This window comes from Somniosus microcephalus, chromosome 29, assembly GCF_052327205.1.
Source record: "Somniosus microcephalus isolate GS21.2 chromosome 29, FLI_Smic_1.0, whole genome shotgun sequence".
Taxonomy (NCBI): domain Eukaryota; kingdom Metazoa; phylum Chordata; class Chondrichthyes; order Squaliformes; family Somniosidae; genus Somniosus; species Somniosus microcephalus.
The window spans coordinates 8,470,751-8,488,790 of record NC_141015.1 but is presented as its reverse complement, the minus strand read 5'-3'; the positions used below and the strand labels follow the sequence as shown (position 1 = coordinate 8,488,790).

Here is an 18,040-nt window from a genome sequence, read left to right as displayed (position 1 = left end):
CCTTCCCGCATTATCCACATATCCCTTGATTCCCTTAATATACAAAAATCTATCGATCTCTGTCTTGAATATACTCAATGACTGAGCCTCCACAGCCCTCTGGGGTAGAGAATTCCAAAGATTCACCACCCTCTGAGTGAAGAAATTTCTCCTCATCTCAGACCTAAATGGCCGGCCCCTTATTCTGAGACTGTGACCCCTGGTTCTAGACTCCCCAGCCAGGGGAAACATCCTCCCTGCATCTACCCTGTCAAGCCCTGTAAGAATTTTTCAATGAGATCATTTCTCATTCTTCTAAATTCTGGGGAATATAGGCCTCAATCTCTCCGCATAGGACAATCCCCCCATCCCAGGAATCAGTCTAGTGAACCTTTGTTGCATTCCGTCTAATGCAAGTACAGGAAACTTTGTGTTTATCCAGAGGCGAACCGTCCGGCAAGCTCGAGCCACCGGCAAAAATCAGGAGCCGTTTTTTATTCTTTTTGTTTCTTTTCTTTTCTTTTTTTGAACAGTCAAGCTCTGCAACGTCTGTAGCTAAGCAACAGCTTCAGCTAGAGACGCTACAGAGATGCTTGCCGACAGGGTTTGTTGATTCATACGGAGATGAAAATCTCCGTATGTTTCAACATCAGCTCTGGAGTGTACGACAGTTTTGAGGGAACGGCAGCAGCTCGGTCCCGTCGGTGCCGGATAGCACAAAGTTTCCTGTATATCTTTGCTTAGGTTAGGAGACCAAACCTGTGCACAGTACAACACAGAACAATTGGCTGAATGGCCTTCTTCAGTGCTGTAAAATTCTATGTTCCATGCCTGATCCAGGGTGAGTCAGTTCGAGAGACTGGAGGAATGCAGTGGTTCATCTCAGCACCCCTGGGTTAGCGAGAGGATTTCTGTTCCTGATCACTATCCAGTGACCTCTCCTGGAAGTGGATATCGGATGAGACCAGGATCAATCTCAGTTGTGATGTCTTCCTACGGCTGAATAGCCTGTTAACGTACTGTTCCGGCCTCACACATGGAGCATGGCAACATGGGTGGGTAGCAGGGAATAGACAGCATCCTTGGAACCGTATCCCGCAAAAACTCAAACCCTTCAAGGGAAGAAGAGGAGAAGTAATTGACAGAAAAAACATGGATGGTTTGAAAAGCTTGTGCCAGGTTTCATTTTATTTCAGTGCAATGGCCTCACATAAATGTTGTCAAGTCATGATACTGGTCCATGATTAGCTCTAAATCATTATTCACACTGCACAGCCAACTGTCACGCCTGACATTTGTGTAACAAGATTAGAAGCAATACCAGCTGTCTCACACTGTAAATAATACTCAGTGGATTGGGTGGGATATGTGTCGGTGCAGGCTCGATGGGCCGAAATGGCCTCTATCTGCACTGTGGGGTTTCTGTGATTCTGTGATAACCTCAGACTGAAGAGTAGGACCAATTAGGAACAGAAGGAAATTTCCTCATAATGAAGGCGTGGTGGAGATACTAAATGAGGACTTTGCCTCGAATTTCACAGAGGAGTGAGGTAGTGGGAATGAAAGTGTACAAGTGCACATAAACTTGTGCTCATCCATAACTCTGCTGCCCGTACCTTAACTCGCACCAAGTCCCGTTCACCCACAATTCACAATTCAAATCGCTTTATTGGCATGATAAGTTACATCTTATGTTGCCAAAGCATCAAAATACATTTATGGTTTAGCACATAAACGCAGTTCTATTCATACAGTGTATAAACAGGTATATCCCTGAGTGTATAAATATACACCCGTCACTCACCCCTGTGCTTGCTGACTTACGTTGGCTCCCAGTCCAACAACGCCTCAATTTTAAAATCCTCATCCTTATTTTCAAATCCCTCCATGGCCTTGCCCCCTCCCTATCTCTGTAATCTCCTCCAGCCCTACAAGTCTTCAAGATCTCTGCGCTCCTCCAATTCTGGGAACTTGCGTATCCCCAATTTTAATCGCTCCACCATTGACGGCCGTGCCTTCAGCTGCCTGGGCCCTAGGCTCTGGAATTCCCTCCCTAAACCTCTCTGCCTCTCTACCTTTCTTTCCTCCTTTAAGACACTCCTTAAAACCTACCTCTTTCACCAAGCTTTTGGTCACCTGCCCTAATATCTCCTCATGTGGCTCGGTAACATTCCTGTGAAGTGCCTCGGGATGTTTTACTATGTTAAAGGCGTTATATAAATGTAAGTTGTTGTTGTTGAGTAGGTGGCGCAATTAGACAGGGTAACTATAGATAAGGAAGTTGCGCTGAGGAAACTGGTGGAACACAAAGTGGAAAAGGCCCCGGGCCCTGGAATACTGAGGGACGTCAGAGAGGGAATAGCAGAGGCTCTGACCACAAGCACCAAACATGTGCCAGGGACTGGAGAGCTGGCAATGTAATACATGTTCAAAAAGGGACAGCGATAAACCAGGTAACTACAGACCAGTCAGCCTAACATCAGTAGTGGGTGAGTTTCTGAACACCTTAATACAGGGTAACATTAATATTCAGCCAGAAAGATATGGGTTAATTAGGGACAGCCAGCATTGATTAACAGAGTGTGTTGATAAAGGAAAAATGTAAGAAGTCACACAACACCAGGTTATAGTCCAACAGCTTTATTTGAAATCACAAGCTTTCGGAGCGCTGCTCCTTCGTCAGGTGAAGTGGAGAAATGCATAAAGACACAGCTTATATAGTCAGAGAATCATGTCAGATGTTTACAGGTAATCTTTCCAACTGCCATTTATCACACCTCGGCAGAGAGATAATCACAGCAATCAAAGGTGTGAATGGTGTCCAAACAGGTCAGTCAGGAAAACACTACATCAAAGAACAATGAGGTGGGGTCACAAGGGGTCAAATATTGCAGATGCTGGGGTCTGTATGAAAAACAAAAAAACAGGCAAAAAACATTTTTTTTTTTTGCTGGAAATCTGTGTAGAGAGAACAAGCCAATGTCGACTCGAACCTGGATGACCCTGCGTCAGGTGGGGTTACATGTAGCGTGACATGAACCCAAGATCTCGGTTGAGGCCGTCCTCATGGGTGCGGAACTTGGCTATCAGTTTCTGCTCGACGATTTTGCGTTGTCGTGTGTCTCGAAGGCCGCCTTGGAGAATGCTTACCCGAAGACCGGAGGCTGAATGTCCTTGACTGCTGAAGTGTCAAGGAAGGATAAAGGAAAGGTAGTGGATGTTGTGTATATGGATTTTCAAAAGGGATGTGATGAGGTCCCGAAGAGGAGGCTTGATGATAAAGTGAAAGCACAAGGTATTAAAGGGAATAGACAGTATGGGTGGGAAATTGGTTAAAGGATAGAAAACAGAGAGTAGTGGTTAATGGATGTTTTTTAGATGGGAGGGATGTAAACAGCCCCCCATGGTCACTGTTGGGACCATTGCTCTTCTCAATATATACACAATCCAAATTTGTGTTTAAGAATATAAGAAATAGGAGCAGGAGTCGGCCATTCGGCCCCTCGAGCCTGCTCCGCCATTCAATGAGATCATGGCTGATCTTCTGCCTCAATTCCATTCACTGGCCCCAGCGCCATATCCTTACTAGTCAGAAATCTATCGACTTCTGTTTTGAATATACCCCATGACTGAGCCTCCACAGCCATCTGGGGTAGAGAATTCCAAAGACTCACCACCCTCTCTGTGAAGAAATTTCTTCTCATTTCAGTCTTGAGGCTGTGGCCCCTGGTTCTAGACTCCCCAGCCAAGGGAAGCATTCTCCCAGCATCCACCCTATCAAGCCCTGTAATAATTTTGTATGCTTCAATGAGATCCCCTCTCATTCTTCTGAATTCAAGAATACAGGCCTAGTTTACTCAAACTCTTCTCATACGACAGTCCCACCATACCAGGAATCAATTTCGTGAACCTTCGTTGCACTCCCTCTATGGCAAGTATATCCTTCTTTAGGTAAGGAGACCAAAATTGTACACAGTACTCCAGGTGTGGTCTCGCCAAGGCCCTATATAATTGGAGTAAGACTTCTTTACTCCTGTACTCAAATCCTCTTGTAATGAAGGCCAGCATACCATTTGCCTTCCTAATGGCTTGCTGCACCTGCACATTCACTTTCAGTGACTCATGTACAAGGACACCCAGGTCCCTTTGAGCATCTGCATTCCTCAATCTTTCACCATTTAGGAAATACTCTGCCTTTCTGTTTTTTCTACCAAAGTGGCTAACTTCACATTTATCCACATTATATTCCATCTGCCATGTTCTCGCCCACTCACTGAGCCTGTCGAGATCCCCTTGAAGCCTCTTCACTTCCTCTTCACAACTGACACTGCCACCTAGCTTTGTATCATCAGCAAATTTGGAAATGTTACATTTAGTCCCTCATCCAAATCATTGATATAGATTGTGAATAGCTGGGGCCCAAGCACCGATCCTTGCGGTACCCCACTAGTCACAGCCTGCCATCCTGAAAAAGACCCATTTATCCCTACTCTTTGTTTTCTGTCTGTTAACCAATTCTCAATCCAAACCATTACCCCAATTCCATGTGCACTAATTTTGTTCACCAACCTCTTGTGTGGGACCTTATCGAAGGCCTTGTGAAAATCCAAATACACCACATCTACTGGTTCCCCTTTGTCTACTCCACTAGTTACATCCTCAAAGAACTCCAATAGGTTTGTCAAACATAATTTGGGAGTACAATGTCAAAATATGTAGATGATAGAAAAATAGAGTGTGTGTAAATGTGGAGAGGATTGTGAATGACTTCCGGAGTACGGAGAGGTCAGTAGATTGGGCAGAGAGACGTTAGAATAAATTTAATTCAGAGAAAAGTGACGTGATACATTTCAGGAGGAACAATAAAGAGAGGAGATACAGACTAAATGACCAAACTAAGAGGAGGACAAGAGCAGAGAGACTTAAGGGTACAGATAAACCAATCTAAATATGGGAGGACAAATTGATCAAGCACATGGGATCCGAAGTTTATAAATAGAGGTATAAAATCAGAGAGGCAATGTTAAAATTATACAATCATTGGTAGGCCACATTTCAAGTGTTGTGTCCAGTTTTGGATGTCCCAAGTTAGGAAGGATGTCAAAGCCATGGGGAGGGTGCAGAGGATATTCACTCAATCAGGAGGCTTTAGTTATAAGGAGAGAAACTAAGGCATTTTTTTACTAAAACAGAGATTAAGAGATTTGCTAAAGGTGTTCAAAGTGATGAGGGGTTTTGGTAAGGTAAGAAGGGAAGAATTATTTCCACTGGTGAGTGAGTCAATAACTCAAGAGAATAAGTTTAAGAGCTTCACCAATAGAATGAAGAGAGAGATGAGGAGAATCTATTTACAGAGAGTGTTGTTAGCACATGGAATGACCGATCAGAAATAATGGGGGAACCAGAATCGGAATAGCTTGTGCAAGAGAAGTGGATAAATATTTGGAAAAGAGCAATGGGGAAAGGACACAGAAATGGGCAATGGGGAAAGGACACAGGAATGGGCAATGGGGAAAGGACACAGGAATGGGCAATGGGGAAAGGACACAGGAATGGGCAATGGGGAAAGGACACAGGAATGGGCAATGGGGAAAGGACACGGGAATGGGGAAAGGACACGGGAATGGGCAATGGGGAAAGGACCCAGGAATGGGCAATGGGGAAAGGACACGGGAATGGGCAATGGGGAAAGGACACAGGAATGGGGAAAGGACACGGGAATGGGCAATGGGGAAAGGACCCAGGAATGGGCAATGGGGAAAGGACACAGGAATGGGCAATGGGGAAAGGACCCAGGAATGGGCAATGGGGAAAGGACACAGGAATGGGGAAAGGACCCAGGAATGGGCAATGGGGAAAGGACACAGGAATGGGCAATGGGGAAAGGATACAGGAATGGGCAATGGGGAAAGGACACGGGAATGGGCAATGGGGAAAGGACACGGGAATGGGGAAAGGACACGGGAATGGGCAATGGGGAAAGGACACAGGAATGGGGAAAGGACACGGGAATGGGCAATGGGGAAAGGACCCAGGAATGGGCAATGGGGAAAGGACACAGGAATGGGCAATGGGGAAAGGACCCAGGAATGGGCAATGGGGAAAGGACACAGGAATGGGGAAAGGACCCAGGAATGGGCAATGGGGAAAGGACCCAGGAATGGGCAATGGGGAAAGGACACAGGAATGGGCAATGGGGAAAGGACACGGGAATGGGCAATGGGGAAAGGACACGGGAATGGGGAAAGGACATGGGAATGGGCAATGGGGAAAGGACCCAGGAATGGGCAATGGGGAAAGGACCCAGGAATGGGCAATGGGGAAAGGACCCAGGAATGGGCAATGGGGAAAGGACACAGGAATGGGCAATGGGGAAAGGACCCAGGAATGGGCAATGGGGAAAGGACACAGGAATGGGGAAAGGACACAGGAATGGGCAATGGGGAAAGGACACAGGAATGGGCAATGGGGAAAGGACACGGGAATGGGCAATGGGGAAAGGACACGGGAATGGGGAAAGGACACGGGAATGGGCAATGGGGAAAGGACCCAGGAATGGGCAATGGGGAAAGGACACAGGAATGGGCAATGGGGAAAGGACACAGGAATGGGCAATGGGGAAAGGACACAGGAATGGGGAAAGGACACGGGAATGGGCAATGGGGAAAGGACCCAGGAATGAGCAATGAGGAAAGGACACAGGAATGGGCAATGGGGAAAGGACACAGGAATGGGACTAAGGGGAGAGCTCTGTCAGAGCGAGGGCACAGGTACGATGGGCTGAATGGCCTCCTTCTGTGCTGTAAAATTCCCTAATTCTTTGTTTTCCCTCTGACAATATTCATTTGTTATTTTCATTTCCCCAGACCTGTCAAACTGCAAACTAACCACTTTTCCAGTTGCACTCTTCAAAGTTATGAGGGATGCGGTGGCGAACATTCACTTCATTTCACTGGAAAACAATGAACTGAAATCCATCGCCGGTGAATTTATGATCAACTTTAACCAGCTCCGGGGTAAGGGTTCCCCAGGTTATCTCTGTGTTAGAAATGATTCCCGGAGGGCCAGCCGGTCGGCACTGGGTAATGTTACTATCCCTGCCCTGGCAACAGCGACTGCATTAATTTGGCAATTTTTTTAAAATTGTCGGTGTGTGCTTCTAAGATTGTAAATAGCATTTTAACAACAGTTCGCACAAAAAGTTTAATCAGGATGTTGTTAATCAGTGAAGTTTGAACTACTCCCAGAAGCCAAATTACTGGGATGATATGAAAGATTATCTGCAATAAATATGTTCTGGTGGTTTTGTTACTGGACTAATGATCTCAGGCACAGGAGTTCAAATGGCTGTTTCAGAATTTGAATTCAGTTTTTAAAAAATAAGCAGGCTTGAGTAAAAATGACCGTGAAGCAGTGGGATTGTCGTAAAAACCCAACAGGTTCAATAACGTCCTTTATTAATAATAATAATAATAATAATAAACTTTATTGTCATTGTTAGTGCACAAGTGCAGTACAACGAAACGTAGGCTTGCGGCTCCCGAGAGTGTACATTTAGATTAAGACATTTAACATTCATTTGACTTGTAACATGAACATAACCATAATAAAGTGCATTGGCAGATGTGCAGGCTTTAGAGTTTATTTGTGGAGTTCAGTAGGATGACAGCCCTGGGAAAGAAGCTGTTCCTAAATCTGGTCGTTCGGGTGCGAATGCATCTGTAGCGTCTCCCAGATGGCAGGAGGGCGAACAGACTGTGGCTGGGGTGGGTAGGGTCTTTGATGATGGTCCGTGACCTCCGTAAACAGCGTTTCTGGTATATGTTCTCAATGGTCGGTAGCCGGGTGCCGGTAATGCGTTGGGCAGTTTTGACTACCCGCTGCAGGTCATAGAAGCTACAGCTGCCATACCACACTGTGATACAGTTCGTCAGGATGCTCTCTATTGTGCAGCGGTAAAAGTTAGAGAGGATCAGGGGTGACAGGTTACATCCCTTCAGCCTCCTTAGGAAATATAGGCGCTGCTGGGCCTTCTTCACCAAAGAGGAGGTATTGAGGGACCAGGAGAGGTCTTCCGTGATGTGGACTCCGAGGAACTTAAAGCTGTCCACCTGCTGCAGGTTTAAAGAAAACCTGCTGCCGTTACCCAGTCTGGGCCTATATGTGACTCCAGTCCCACACCAACATGGTTGACTCTTAACTGCCCACTGAAGATACTCAGTTGTATCGCCACCTTCTCAGGGCAACTAGGGATGGGCAATAAATGCCATCCTTGCCAGCGATGCCCACATCCCAAGAATGATTTTGTAAAAAAGTATAATTAATTCCCCCCACCCTTCCTCCGCTGAAGATGGTGACTGACCAGATCCTCCAGCAGCCCCTCCGGGGCCAGTCTTCATGGGAGAGCCATGCATCATCACACCCTGTGCTTGATCCAACCCTCCTCCAATATTCACTCACACTCACAGCACAGGAGTGTGAACACTGACAGATTGTCACTTCGGGCACTAGTGCTCCAATGACTACTCTGAGATCAGTTAACTTGGTACAGATTGAATCCAGATCCTGCTGGTCTGTGTCCCAGTACCACAATGGGGTCGCGTTTACCCACATCGGGACACCTGCGTTGATTTTTTAACTGGTTGAATTTTAAAAGGGTCCCAATGGCAAGGCTCCCTCTTTGATGTATTGCTTGAATTTGGTGATGTTTGGAAAGATTGGGTTGAAAAGGAGTTATGTTTTTGGGTTTCACTGCCATAGGCGACCCCTCGCTCCCTATGACATACCTTCCCAGTATTTAGGTAAAGATCGCGAACAGAAACCCCTCTGTACCGTTCGACGCCTGGTTATAAGAAAGAACTTCCATTTCTGTAGCACCTTTCACAACCTCAGGATGTCCCAAAGTGCTTTACAACCAATTAAGTACTTTTGAAGTGTAGTCACTGTTGTCATGTAGAAAACACGGCAGCCAAGCTCCCACAAATAGCAATGTAATAATGACCAGATCATCTATTTTAATTAGTGATGTTGGTTGAGGGATAAATATTGGCCAGGACACTGGGGAGAACTCCCCTGCTCTTCTTTGAATAGTGCCGTGGGATCTTTTACACCCACCTGGGAGAGCAGAGTCCCAGCAGTGCTATCATTGGCCCTTGAACACTCCCGAAATATTTGAATCCCCCTCACTCTGGGATATGGGCCAAAGGACAGGTGGAAGCCCCGGTGAGGATTAGTAGCATTGTTGAATTTCTAGCCTCCAGTGCCTAATTCTGGGGTCACTGTATCACAAGCTAAGCCATGTTCTGTCCTGGGTTTTAACCCCACATGATCCGTGACGAAGAATGAAGCCAATACCGTGACAGATAAAAGCTTCATTTTTGTCACAAGGAGCTTCAGTCGTAAGGGAAGGTTTTGCTATATTCATTGTTTGTCTTTAGAGAGGACTGATTTTGTGAGTTACTGTATTTCAACAACTCTTTCTCCTCAGAGTTAAACCTCGCAGGCAATTACCTGAAACAGCTCCCCGATGAAGTCAAGACTTTGACGCACTTGACAACCATAAACTTAGCAAGGAATAAGTTCTCTGTCTTCCCACACCAACTAACTGAACTGACAACACTGGAAAGGATTAATCTGGAGGCGAATGAGATTGCTGGTGAGTATTTTAGTCCAATGGGTGATCGACCCGGAATTGCCTGGCAGTACCAGCACTACCTCTCCGAGACACGGCCAGCTCCCACAGTCATGTTCAGTATTTTGAGGTGGTCACTGGACTCTTTTTACCTCCTCTTTCTCGCCATCTACCCACCCGTTTCATTCTTGCATTACCTGATTTGTTTCACGCTGAGTTAGGCACTAGACTGAAGAGTAAGACCTCGAGCTGGTAATCTCCGGGTTGCTTTCTGTGCCACGCAGGTTAAGGAGAGGAAGATTAGGAAGGTCAGTGTGTGGCTGCAGGGTTTGTACAGGAGGGAAGGATTCATATTCAGGCATTGGGGCGAGTTCTGGAACAAGGGAAGGCTGTTCTGAGGGGAGGCCTTCATCTGAATGAAAATAGCACCAATGTGCAGCAGGTGAATAGAGGTGGGGGCGGGGGAGGGGGGAGTAGAGGTTTGGAACTAGAAAAAAAAGCAGGAAAATAAAACTTGAAATGGAAGGAGAAGGCTTAATAGTGAGACAGTACGAACAAATGAGAAAGGGAAAGAGGCTATGAGATAGTGAGATAAAAACACTGGGGTAGAAGGGCAAGGAACTGGAGTCAGGATTAATTGGTATGTATGTGAATGCACAAAGCATTCAAATCAAAATTGGAGAATTCGAAGCATCACTAACTATGGGGAATATGATATAGGACATAATAGGCTTGTTAGTGAAATTGAAGCCCATGGGATTGATGGGGCGGTGGCAACATGGGTCCGAAATTGGCAAAGGGACAGAAAACAGAGAGTAGTGGCAAACGGTTGTTTTTCAGACTTGAGGGAAGTGTGCAGTGGTGTTTCCCAAGGGTCAGTATTGGGACCAAAGCTCCTTTTGGTATATATTAATGACCTGGACTTGGGTTATGGGGGCATCATTTCAAAGTTTGCTGATGACACAAAGCTTGGAAATATAATAAACCGTAAGGAGGATAGTAGCAGAGTTCAGGAGGGCACAGACAGACTGGTGAAATGGGCAGACACAAGGCAGATGACATTTAATGCTGAGAAGTGTGAAGTGATGCACTTTGGAATGTAAAATTAAGTAGGCACCACAGTTTAGGAAGGATGTCAAAGTCCTGGAGTGCAGAGGAGATTTACCAGAATGGTACCAGGGATGAGGGACTTCAGTGTAGACACTGGAGAAGCTGGGATTGTTCTCCTTAGAGCAGAGAAGGTTAAGGGGAGATTTAATAGAGGTGTTCAAAATCATGAGGGGTTTTGACAGAGTAGATCGGGAGACACTGTTTCCACTGGCAGGACACAGAGTCAAGATAATTGGCAAAAAATCCAGGGGGGAAATTAGGAGAATTTTTTTTTGCAGCAAGTTGTTAGGGCAGGTACAGCCCAGGTTAGATCCAGAGTAAAGCTCCCTCTACACTGTCCCATCAAACACTCCCAGGGCAGGTACAGCATGGGTTAGATACAGAGTAAAGCTCCCTCTACACTCTCCCATCAAACACTCCCAGGGCAGGTACAGCACGGGTTAGATACAGAGTAAAGCTCCCTCTACACTGTCCCATCAAACACTCCCAGGGCAGGTACAGCACGGGTTAGATACAGAGTAAAGCTCCCTCTACACTGTCCCATCAAACACTCCCAGGGCAGGTACAGCATGGGTTAGATACAGAGTAAAGCTCCCTCTACACTGTCCCGTCAAACACTCCCAGGGCAGGTACAGCATGGGTTAGATACAGAGTAAAGCTCCCTCTACACTGTCCCGTCAAACACTCCCAGGGCAGCTACAGCACGGGTTAGATACAGAGTAAAGCTCCCTCTACACTGTCCCATCAAACACTCCCAGGGCAGGTACAGCACGGGTTAGATACAGAGTAAAGCTCCCTCTACACTGTCCCCATCAAACACTCCCAGGGCAGGTAGGGCATGGGTTAGATACAGAGTAAAGCTCCCTCTACACTGTCCCATCAAACACTCCCAGGGCAGATACAGCACGGGTTAGATATGGAGTAAAGCTCCCTCTACACTGTCCCATCAAACACTCCCAGGGCAGGTACAGCACGGGTTAGATACAGAGTAAAGCTCCCTCTACACTGTCCCATCAAACACTCCCAGGACAGGTACAGCACGGGTTAGATACAGAGTAAAGCTCCCTCTACACTGTCCCATCAAACACTCCCAGGGCAGGTACAGCATGGGTTAGATACAGAGTAAAGCTCCCTCTACACTGTCCCATCAAACACTCCCAGGGCAGGTACAGCATGGGTTAGATACAGAGTAAAGCTCCCTCTACACTGTCCCATCAAACACGCGCAGGGCAGGTACAGCACAGGTTAGATACAGAGTAAAGCTCCCTCTACACTGCCCCATCAAACACCCCCAGGGCAGGTACAGCACGGGTTAGAGACAGAGTAAAGCTCCCTCTACACTGCCCCATCAAACACTCCCAGGGCAGGTACAGCACGGGTTAGATACAGAGTAAAGCTCCCTCTACACTGTCCCATCAAACACTCCCAGGGCAGGTACAGCACGGGTTAGATACAGAGTAAAGCTCCCTCTACACTGTCCCCATCAAACACTCCCAGGGCAGGTACAGCATGGGTTAGATACAGAGTAAAGCTCCCTCTACACTGTCCCATCAAACACTCCCAGGGCAGGAACAGCACGGCTTAGATACAGAGTAAAGCTCCCTCTACACTGTCCCATCAAACGCTCCCAGGGGAGGTACAGCATGGGTTAGATACAGAGTAAAGCTCCCTCTACACTGTCCCAACAAACACTCCCAGGGCAGGTACAGCACGGGTTAGATACAGAGTAAAGCTCCCTCTACACTGTCCCATCAAACGCTCCCAGGGCAGGTACAGCACGGGTTAGATACAGAGTAAAGCTCCCTCTACACTGTCCCATCAAACGCTCCCAGGGGAGGTACAGCACGGCTTAGATACAGAGTAAAGCTCCCTCTACACTGTCCCATCAAACGCTCCCAGGGCAGGTACAGCACGGGTTAGATACAGAGTAAAGCTCCCTTTACACTGTCCCATCAAACGCTCCCAGGGGAGGTACAGCACGGCTTAGATACAGAGTAAAGCTCCCTCTACACTGTCCCATCAAACGCTCCCAGGGCAGGTACAGCACGGGTTAGATACAGAGTAAAGCTCCCTCTACACTGTCCCATCAAACACTCCCAGGGCAGATACAGCACGGGTTAGATATGGAGTAAAGCTCCCTCTACACTGTCCCATCAAACACTCCCAGGGCAGGTACAGCACGGGTTAGATACAGAGTAAAGCTCCCTTTACACTGTCCCATCAAACACTCCCAGGGCAGGTACAGCACGGGTTAGATACAGAGTAAAGCTCCCTCTACACTGTCCCATCAAACACTCCCAGGGCAGGTACAGCATGGGTGAGATACAGAGTAAAGCTCCCTCTACACTGTCCCATCAAACACTCCCAGGGCAGGTACAGCACGGGTTAGATACAGAGTAAAGCTCCCTCTACACTGTCCCATCAAACACTCCCAGGGCAGGTGCAGCACGGGTTAGATACAGAGTAAAGCTCCCTCTACACTGTCCCATCAAACACTCCCAGGGCAGGTACAGCACGGGTTAGATACAGAGTAAAGCTCCCTCTACACTGTCCCATCAAACACTCCCAGGGCAGGTACAGCACGGGTTAGATACAGAGTAAAGCTCCCTCTAATCAACAACCACTATGTCAGCCTCAATCACCAAAGCACACCAGCTACGGCATCAGTGTGACAATTTTCCAATTCCCACACCAGCCATTCTGTGGCCTCTGTTTAAGATTGCTATTTTAGTGCTGAATTAGAAAGACTTTTATTTATATAGTTGCTTATAGTGTCTCAAATACACTCAAAAGTGCTTCACATTGAATTACTATGAAGTTAGTTTCGGTAAACGTGGGAGCCAACTTTTGCACAGCAAGATCTCACGTGCAGCACTGGAGTGACTGACCAGTGAATGCATTGGCACGGCAGGAATTTGGCAGATTTGTGCTGTGGGTCATTGGGTGTTTATTGCAAGCTAAGGGTTAGATGATCTCTTTCTGTTTTCCAGAGATGCCAGTTGAGATCCTCGCCTCTATGGCCTCCCTCAAGTCGCTGAATATGAAATCCAACCCCCTGAGCAGAGAGTCCCAGGCAGCTGGGCAGACCATATTAAAATGTGAATTCCTGTCTGCTGCTGAATAAAGAGTTAACGTGGATTAAACATCAGAGCTTGTCTGGAGTGAGCAATGCTGCTTGTACAAGAGGGCTGCTCCCTCTTCACCAGAAACTGGACCTTCCTGGAGTTCAGAGTGCGTGTGACAAAATTTGGCATTTTACCAAAGGCGTTGGTGTGAGGAGATCCAGCTGTGCCAATCCAGCAGCTTGTGCTCGGAAGACTGGATGGTTCAAACAATGCGTGAATTGACTGGTGGTTGCACAGAACTCTTTCAGAGTCTTCTGTTTATTGTGACATCTTTGAATTGGTTTTTGAGACAAAGCAATTAGATTATAAACTATTTAGATTTATAAATTATTAATTATAAAGTACTTGGATTATAAATGATTTGGAGTTATGATGTAACTATATTAAACAGCAGAAAGGAATCTGCTTTCTCTCCAGTAAGCTTGGTACTCTGAAGAGTTCGTTATTCAAGTACTTTTTACACTGTAAAATGGGGAGCACTTGAAATAAAAAGTATCCCCCAGAGTGAGCTTCCCCTTTAAGTGTCCTGTTGCAATGTTGATGTAAAATTGTCATTGCATGACGGTTAGTGTTTATGGCTTTACAATAAAATTATAATTAAGCATTGCAGTGATTGAACTAATGGGCTGGTGTGTTAGACTATCGAGGATCTGTATGATTGTGTCTACTGATTTACCAGCAGTGAGTTCAGACTAGTGTCCAGTGTGTAAACTAGGACCATAGGAACAGGAGGAGGCCACTCAGCCCCTCGAGCCTGTTCCACCATTCAATGAGATCATGGCTGATCTGTGACCTAACTCCATATACCTGCCTAAGGCCCATATCCCTTAATATCTGTGGTTAACATAAATCTATCAATCTCAGGTTTAAAATTAACAATTGACCCAGCATCAACTGCCATTTGCAGAAGAGAGTTCCAAACTTCTACCACCCTTTGTGTGTAGAAGTGTTTCCTAACTTCACTCCTAAAAGGTCTGGTTCTAATTTTTAGACTATGCCCCCTAGTCCTAGACTCCCCAACCAGCGGAAATAGTTTCTCTCTACCCTATCAGTTCCTCTTAATATCTTGAAAACTTCCATCAGATCACTCCTTAATGTTCTAAATTCCAGGGAATATACTGGTGAGGGCTATGGTTCCTCTGGAGAGTACAGCCAGAGCCAAGTCCATGGCCCCATGGGTGGCTCAGCTGTACAGGGGGGAAAGAGGAAGATCGGGAAAGCAATAGTGGTAGGGGATTTCAGAATCACAGAAACCCCACAGTGCAGATAGAGGCCATTTCGGCCCATCGAGCCTGCACCGACACATATCCCACCCGATCCCCGTAACCCCTACACCAACACATATCCCACCCTATCCCCGTAACCCCACGTATTTAATCCCCCTAACACTAAGGGTCAATTTATCATAGCCAATCAACCCAACCCGCACATCTTTGGACATTTGATGGGGAACAGAGAGGCGTTTCTACGGCCGCAGACGTGATTCCAGGATGGTATGTTGCCTCTCTGGTGCCAGGGTCAAGGATGTCACTGAGCGGCTGCAGAACATTCTGAGGGGGGAGGGTGAACAGCCAGAGGTCGTTGTCCATATAAGTACCAACAACAGAGGTAGAAGGAGGGATGAGGTCCTGCAGGCAGATTTTAGGGAGCTAGGAAAGAGATTAAAAAGCAGGACTTCAAAGGTAGCAATCTCTGGATTACTCCCGGTGCCACGAGCTAGTGAGTATAAAAATAGGATGATATATAAGAACATAAGAAATAGGAGCAGTAGGAGGCCATTCGGCCCCTCGAGCCTGCTCCGCCATTCAATGAGATCATGGCTGATCTTCGACCTCAACTCCACTTCCCTGCACAATCCCCATCTCCCTTGATTCCCTTAATATCCAAAAATCTATCGATCTCTATACTCAACGACTGAGCCTCCACAGCCCTCTGGGGCAGAGAATTCCAAAGATTCACCACCCTCCGAGTGAAGAAATTTCTCCTCATCTCAGCCCTAAATGGCCGACCCCTTATTCTGAAACTGTGACCCCTGGTTCTAGACTCCCCAGCCAGGGGAAACATCCTCCCTGCATCTACCCTGTCAAGCCCTGTAAGAATTTTGTATGTTTCAATGAGATCACCCCTCCTTCTTCTAAATACTAGAGAATATAGGCCATGTCTACTCAATCTCTCCTCATAGGACAATCCCCCCATCCCAGGAACCAGTCTGGTGAACCTTCGTTGCACTCCCTCTATGGCAAGTATATCCTTCCTTAGGTAAGGAGACCAAAACTGTACACAATACTCCAGGTGTGGTCTCACCAGGGCCCTATATAATTGCAGTAAGACATCTTTACTCTTATACTTAAATCCTCTTGTAATAAAGGCCAACATACCATTTGCTTTCCTAATTGCTTGCTGTACCTGCATGTTAACTTTCAGTGATTCGTGTACAAGGACACCCAGGTCCCTCTGAACACCAACATTTCCCAATCTCTCACCATTTAAAAAATACTCTGCTTTTCTATTTTTCCTACCAAAGTGGATAACTTCACATTTCTCCACATTTTATTGCATTTGCCATGTTCTTGCCCACTCACTTAGTCTGTCTATATCCCCTTGCAGCTTTGTATCATCAGCAAACTTGGATATATTACATTTGGTCCCTTCATCCAAATCATTGATATAGATTGTGAACAGCTGAGGCCCAAGCACTGATCTTTGTGGTACCCCACTAGTTACAGCCTGCCAACCCGAAAATGACCCGTTTATTCCTACTCTCTGTTTTCTGTCCGTTAATCAATCCTCAATCCATGCTAATATATTACCCCCAATTCCAGGAGCCCTAATTTTGTTCAATAACTTCTTGTGTGGCACCTTATCGAATGCCTTCTGAAAATCCAAATACAGCACATCCACTGGTTCCCCTTATCTATTCTGCTAGTTACAACCTCAAAAAACTCTTAACAGATTTGTCAAACATGATTTCCCTTTCCTAAAACCGTGCTGACTCTGCCCAATCCTATTATTATTTCCTAAGTGTCCTGTTACCACGTCCTTAATAATAGATTCTAGCATTTTCCCTACTACTGATGTCAGGCTAACTGGTCTGTAGTTCCCCGTTTTCTCTCTCCCTTTCTTAAATAGTGGGGTTGCATTTGCTACCTTTCAATCTGTGGGAACCGTTCCAGAATCTATGGAGAGTTGGAAAATGACGACCAAAATGCATCCACTATCTCTATAGCCACCTCTTTCAAAACCCTAGGATGTAGGCCATCAGGTCCAGGGAATTTATCAGCTTTCAGTCCCATTAATTTCTCCAGTACTATTTCCTTACTAATACTAATTTCTTTCAGTTCCTCATTCTCGTTTGACCCTTGGTTTTCCACTATTTCCGGAATTTTTTTGAGTCTTCTTCCGTGAAGACAGACACAAAGTATTTGTTTAATTTCTCTGCCATTTCCTTATTCCCCGTTATAATTTCTCCTGTCTCAGCCTGTAAGGGACCCATGTTTACTTTCGCTAATCTTTTCATTTTTACATATCTATAGAAGCTTTTACAGTCTGTTTTTATGTCTCTCGCTAGTTTACTCTCATTCTATTTTCCGTTACTTTTATAAATTTTTTGGCCCTCCTTTGCTGAATTCTAAAATCCTCCCAATCCTCAGTCTTACTACTCTTTTTGGCAACATTATAAGCCTCTTCCTTTAATCTAATACTATCTTTAACTTCTCTTGTTAGCCACGGATGGCCCATTTATCCCGTGATGTTTTTATTCCTCAAGAGAATGTATATTGGTTGCGAAGATGGAGCAGATGAAAGTGTGGCTGGGGAGATGGTGCAGGAGGAAGGGCTTCAGATTCCTGGGACATTGGGACTGGTTCTGAGAGGTTGGTGGGACCTGTACAGGCCAGACGGGTTGCACCTCAACAGAGCTGGAACCAATATCCTCACGGGGGAGTTTGCTAGTGCTGTTGGGGAGGGTTTAAACTAATTTGGCATGGGGATGGGCACCAGGATGTAGCATTAGAAAGGTGAAACAAAGGGCACAAAGGATTGGGAGAGACGGATAACACTAGAGTAAGAAATAGTAACTTATTAGGTGGGGTCAGACTAAGAGAGAATACAAGGTCTAAGATAGGTTTATAGTGCCTGTGTGTAAATGCACAAAGCATAGTAAACAAGGTTGGTGAGCTGTAGGTGCAAATAGCCA

At 46.1% G+C, this 18,040-nt stretch overlaps 1 protein-coding gene across 2 annotated transcripts in view; it reads left to right on the top strand.

Annotated features, from left to right (window-relative positions):
• The window catches only part of LOC147098454 (leucine-rich repeat-containing protein 20-like), a 46,879-nt gene extending 32,428 nt beyond the window's left edge, over window positions 1-14,451 (top strand). For both annotated transcript variants that reach the window (XM_085970136.1, XM_085970135.1), the window contains exons 3-5: window positions 6,846-6,995; window positions 9,467-9,634; window positions 13,711-14,451. In XM_085970136.1, the coding sequence (XP_085826262.1) occupies window positions 6,846-6,995; window positions 9,467-9,634; window positions 13,711-13,844 (452 nt within the window). In that variant the 3' untranslated portion in view covers window positions 13,845-14,451. The remainder of the gene's footprint in view (window positions 1-6,845; window positions 6,996-9,466; window positions 9,635-13,710) is intronic.
• Window positions 14,452-18,040: the final 3,589 nt, after the last annotated feature.